The 6531-nt window shown below is 38.1% G+C and overlaps 1 protein-coding gene across 2 annotated transcripts in view; it reads right to left on the reverse strand.

Moving 5' to 3' along the window:
• Positions 1-4298, reverse strand: part of ccny (cyclin Y) — a 71696-nt gene extending 67398 nt beyond the window's left edge. The window contains exon 1 of one of the 2 annotated variants that reach the window (XM_026944808.3): positions 3579-4298. In XM_026944808.3, coding sequence (XP_026800609.1) covers positions 3579-3732 — 154 coding nt within the window. In that variant the 5' untranslated portion in view covers positions 3733-4298. The remainder of the gene's footprint in view (positions 1-3578) is intronic. The other variant, XM_026944809.3, reaches the window with a different exon arrangement.
• Positions 4299-6531: the final 2233 nt, after the last annotated feature.

The following is a 6531-nucleotide window of genomic DNA, read 5'->3' on the forward strand; positions in this document are numbered from 1 at the left end:
CGGGGGACACTCTGGACAGGGTGCCAACACTTCACATGGCACAATCACACACCCGTTCACACACTATGGACAATTTAGAGATGCTCATCAGCCTACAAGGCATGTCTTTGGACTGGAGAGGAAACCGGAGCGCCTGGAGGAAACCCCCGAAGCACAGGGAGAACATGCAAACTCCACGCACACAGGGCAGAGGTGAGAATCGAACCCCCAACCCTGAGGGTGTGAGACAAACGTGCTAACTGTGGAGATGACGCAAAGTATCTTGTGTGGATGATGTGATGTGATGTATCTGGTGTGGATTATGTGATGTATCTTGTGTGGATGATGCGATGTGATGTATCTTGTGTGGATGATGCGATGTGATGTATCTTGTGTGGATGATGTGATGCATCTTGTGTGGATGATGTGATGTATCTTGTGTGGATGATGTGATGTATCTTGTGTGGATTATGTGATGTATCTTGTGTGGATTATGTGATGTATCTTGTGTGGATTATGTGATGTATCTTGTGTGGATGATGTGATGTGATGTATCTTGTGTGGATGATGTGATGCATCTTGTGTGGATGATGTGATGTATCTTGTGTGGATGATGTGATGTATCTTGTGTGGATGATGCGATGTGATGTATCTTGTGTGGATGATGCGATGTATCTTGTGTGGATGATGCGATGTGATGTATCTTGTGTGGATGATGCGATGTGATGTATCTTGTGTGGATGATGCGATGTGATGTATCTTGTGTGGATGATGCGATGTGATGTATCTTGTGTGGATGATGTGATGTATCTTGTGTGGATGATGTGATGTATCTTGTGTGGATGACGCGATGTGATGTATCTTGTGTGGATGATGCGATGTGATGTATCTTGTGTGGATGATGCGATGTGATGTATCTTGTGTGGATGATGCGATGTGATGTATCTTGTGTGGATGATGCGATGTGATGTATCTTGTGTGGATGATGCGATGTGATGTATCTTGTGTGGATGATGCGATGTGATGTATCTTGTGTGGATGATGCGATGTGATGTATCTTGTGTGGATGATGTGATGTATCTTGTGTGGATGATGTGAGATGATGTATCTTGTGTGGATGATGTGAGATGATGTATCTTGTGTGGATGATGTGATGTATCTTGTGTGGATGATGTGATGTATCTTGTGTGGATGATGTGATGTATCTTGTGTGGATGATGTGATGTATCTTGTGTAGATGATGTGATGTATCTTGTGTGGATGATGTGATGTGATGTATCTTGTGTGGATGATGTGATGTGATGTATCTTGTGTGGATGATGTGATGTGATGTATCTTGTGTGGATGATGTGATGTATCTTGTGTGGATTATGTGATGTATCTTGTGTGGATTATGTGATGTGATGTATCTTGTGTGGATGATGTGATGCATCTTGTGTGGATGATGTGATGTATCTTGTGTGGATGATGTGATGTATCTTGTGTGGATGATGCGATGTGATGTATCTTGTGTGGATGATGCGATGTATCTTGTGTGGATGATGCGATGTATCTTGTGTGGATGATGCGATGTGATGTATCTTGTGTGGATGATGCGATGTGATGTATCTTGTGTGGATGATGCGATGTGATGTATCTTGTGTGGATGATGCGATGTGATGTATCTTGTGTGGATGATGCGATGTGATGTATCTTGTGTGGATGATGCGATGTGATGTATCTTGTGTGGATGATGTGATGTATCTTGTGTGGATGATGTGATGTATCTTGTGTGGATGATGTGATGTATCTTGTGTGGATGATGTGATGTATCTTGTGTGGATGATGTGAGATGATGTATCTTGTGTGGATGATGTGATGTATCTTGTGTGGATGATGTGAGATGATGTATCTTGTGTGGATGATGTGATGTATCTTGTGTGGATTATGTGATGTATCTTGTGTGGATTATGTGATGTATCTTGTGTGGATGATGTGATGTATCTTGTGTAGATGATGTGATGTATCTTGTGTGGATGATGTGATGTGATGTATCTTGTGTGGATGATGTGATGTGATGTATCTTGGGTGGATGACGTGATGTGATGTATCTTGTGTGGATGACGCGAAGTGATGTATCTTGTGTGGATGACGCGATGTGATGTATCTTGTGTGGATGATGTGATGTATCTTGTGTGGATGATGTGATGTATCTTGTATCTTGTGTGGATGATGTGATGTATCTTGTGTGGATGATGTGAGATGATGTATCTTGTGTGGATGATGTGATGTATCTTGTGTGGATGATGTGATGTATCTTGTGTGGATGATGTGATGTGATGTATCTTGTGTGGATGATGTGATGTGATGTATCTTGTGTGGATGATGTGATGTGATGTATCTTGTGTGGATGATGTGATGTATCTTGTGTGGATGATGTGAGATGATGTATCTTGTGTGGATGATGTGATGTGATGTATCTTGTGTGGATGATGTGATGTGATGTATCTTGTGTGGATGATGTGAGATGATGTATCTTGTGTGGATGATGTGAGATGATGTATCTTGTGTGGATGATGTGAGATGATGTATCTTGTGTGGATGATGTGAGATGATGTATCTTGTGTGGATTATGTGATGTATCTTGTGTGGATTATGTGATGTATCTTGTGTGGATGATGTGATGTATCTTGTGTGGATGATGTGATGTGATGTATCTTGTGTGGATGATGTGATGTGATGTATATTGTGTAGATGATGTGAGATGATGTATATTGCGTAGATGATGTGATGTATATTGTGTAGATGATGTGAGATGATGTATATCGTGCAGATGATGTGAGATGATGTATATTGTGTAGATGATGTGAGATGATGTATATTGTGTAGATGATGTGAGATGATGTATATTGTGCAGATGATGTGAGATGATGTGAGATGATGTATATTGTGTAGATGATGTGAGATGATGTATATTGTGTAGATGATGTGATGTATCTTGTGTGGATGATGTGAGATGATGTATCTTGTGTGGATGATGTGAGATGATATATATTGTGTAGATGATGTGATGTATATTGTGTAGATGATGTGATGTATATTGTGTAGATGATGTGAGATGATGTGAGATGATGTATATTGTGTAGATGATGTGAGATGATATATATTGTGTGGATGATGTGAGATGATATATATTGTGTAGATGATGTGATGTATATTGTGTGGATGATGTGAGATGATATATATTGTGTAGATGATGTGATGTATATTGTGTGGATGATGTGAGATGATGTATCTTGTGTGGATGATGTGAGATGATGTATATTGTGTAGATGATGTGAGATGATGTATATTATGTGGATGATGTGATGTATCTTGTGGATGAAGCATCTTGTGGATGATGTGATGTATCTCGTGTGGATGATGTGATGTATCTTGTGGCTGAAGCATCTTGTGGATGATGGGATGTATCTCGTGGATGAATGCTGGTGGGAGTATTATCTCTGACTTATTTCAGAGAGTGCAGGGTTGGGAAGCACTGATTGGTTCTGACATGATCATTAAACCAATTAAAGCCTGAGCTCCAGATGTGGAGGATCTGGAGGTTCTGGAGGACTTACCGTCGATGTTCTCGCGGTCGCTGATGTGCTGCAGGTTGCAGCCCGTGTCCTCGCGGCTCAGCTCCGCTTCCGGTCCGTACGGCTCCAGGCGAGAATGGGCGTTTCGCCGCAGTTTGGGACTCGAGGACACGCAGCAGGAGGTCGTATTCCCCATGATGTCCGCAGATGATGCAGGCTAGGTGACGCTAAATAAATATCTCCGCTTCCACAGCTATGGATCTAATGATCTAAGGATTGATGGATGGATGGATGGATGGCAGAGTGAGGGAGGAAAAGGACGGGGCGTAGCAGCACCTCGAAGGACACACTGTCTCTCTCCCCCTGATCATCTACACACATGCATCCGGTCTCGGTTGTAGCCTTGCGTAACGTAAAGCCATTGAAACGCACCGACGGCAGATATAAATAATATATATATAGCCTGGTAAATCCGCCGCGCGCGCACCAAACACGGCTCCACCCGCTGTAATCCCCCCAAACAAAAATCTCCGGCTACACACTCCCCAAAGCCGGAGCTCCGGACTAACAGCTCGCCGCCGTCATGAAACGACCTCCACACGCTCACTGGAACCAACCGACCATTTTAAAAAAAGCGTCGCTAATCGGTTAGTGTTATTACAAAAAAACGGTCAGCGCAACATCCTAGCTATGGGTGTTTTTTTTTTTTTTTTCTGTGCTGCGGTGGGTGTCACTCCATAACTGCGCCGACATGCAACAGAGCAGCGGAGAAAAAAGGTTCCGGTTCAAGTGGGCGGGAAATAAACGAGTTCTCTCTCTCTCTCTCTCTCTCTCTCACACACACACACACACACACACACACATACACACACATTTCCTCTCTAGGCTATAATTTTATCTATCTATCTATCTATATATAGATATACTGTATGCATATATATATATATATATATATATATATATATATATATATATATATATATATATATATATATATACATACAGTATATACACTCTTGGCAAAATATTAAGCTTTTAATGTTCTTAACAACAAATCATTGATCAGGAAATTAGCAAGAATTAAACAAATTGATAAAAGAACTTATTATGAGATAGCTTTTCCCTTTGATCTCTTTAAGTGTTTAAGTCTTGTGGCCCTTTATGGGCTGCAGTCAAATAATGATTAATCTTTTAAGAAAAAAATAAATAAATATATGTATATATATATATATATATATATATATATATATATATATATATATATATATTTATATCCCAGAAGATATTATTTGGAAAATTTTGTACACCCGGACATGTGTTAGTTTGAATTTTACATCAAACATTTTAATCATTATCATGGTTTTACCTTTGTGTACAAGAAGACTATATAAGTGAATTTCCTTGTTTCTAGCTTTTCCCCTCAACAGAACAAGTAAATGAGCAACTGCAGCAAAAGTAAATGAGTCAAAGGTGGCACAGGAGCTCTCAGGAGTGCATTTGTTTCATTCTTGCTCATGTTCTGACCAGTGTTTTGTTGTTAAGACCATTATAAGCTTAATATTTGCCATTTTGTCTATTTATATATACTTCCAATAAACTACACGATATATAAAACACACGTGGATACACAAAAGTATAATGAAATAATGAATAAAAATCTAGGTTTTCTGTTTTTACAGCATTGTTTATGTAAGGTGCAACAGTCGATATTTTTATGCCTTACTTGTACAAATAACCTAGAAGTTGTTTAGGACAAAAAAAATACTTAGTAAAAGTTTATAAAGTCGCTGAGAAAACCTGGTTGGAAAACTGATTTCCGGTCCAGAATGGGTGTTTGTGTTTGGATGCTGTCAGTCATTGTATAGACACTATAATCTACAGGCCACCTAAGATCATGAACATGGGTGGGAATGGACAAGTGAGCTCAAGGAGTAAAAAACATAATAATAATAATAATAATAATTCAAATGTCAAACCAACCTAACTGTTACAGACCTAAACTTTTAAAAATTAAAAAATTATTAAAAAATCTTACCTAAAACAAATTTAAATAGTGTGAAGCTTGTTTGTTGAGGATATTAGCTTTAAAAAAAATGCATAATACTGCTACTAAAGTAATTTACAAATCATGCTAGACTCAAAATATGTCCAAACCTTGTAAATGTAACAAACGTGAAACATGTTTTGAAGAATAATTAAGTGATTGTTCTGTATTTGATCATTCAACACATTGTTCACATTTTAAAATAACAGATTAAAAGAAAAATGTAAATGACTTTCAGAATGTCTCAAAACTTTCCTGCTAAATATTATCATTATCATGCCATTTTTTATGAATAATTATAAAGGGTAGCAATCAAATGAAAAAAAAAAACAAAAAAAACAGTGAGCCTAGAAAAGAGCTTTGTGTAATTTTACTTTTGTATGAATAGAGAAGTCACTGTTACTCAAGCAACACAAGCAAGAAGACAGCTCTAATTAGAGGCCAGTAGTAGGTCATTTACTACGTTAACCAGCGCTTTATCAGTACTGTAATAAAGTCTAAATCCTGACTGAAAATTTAGTTTATGTGATACTTTTGAAAGTATAAGCTTAGCTGCATAAGCACATCTTTTTCTAGGCTCTTGGAGATACAAGGAAGGTTTGATATTGATCTGTAATTTGAAAATTCATATGGGTTAAGATCAGGCTTCTTCATAGTTTAAAAGATTTAGTAACACAGTCAATGCTAAGGGATGAGTTTATAGTTAACAGAGACTCAAATACTGTTCAATTACTGGTTGTATTTCTTTTAAAAAGAGGAAGTGAATTGTGTAGGTACCAGATGTAGTACAGGAGTTATTATTTTTGGGGATGAACTGTATATTGAATCCACACAAGTGATTATATTGTCTTCTATTAGATTGGAGAGATATGCTGGAAGAGCAAATCAAATAAAGTGGAACAATCTAGAAGAATTTCATTAAAGGTTGGTACAGCAGCTGATGTGATTGTA

This window comes from Pangasianodon hypophthalmus, chromosome 1 (assembly GCF_027358585.1).
Source record: "Pangasianodon hypophthalmus isolate fPanHyp1 chromosome 1, fPanHyp1.pri, whole genome shotgun sequence".
Classification (NCBI taxonomy): Eukaryota; Metazoa; Chordata; class Actinopteri; order Siluriformes; family Pangasiidae; genus Pangasianodon; species Pangasianodon hypophthalmus.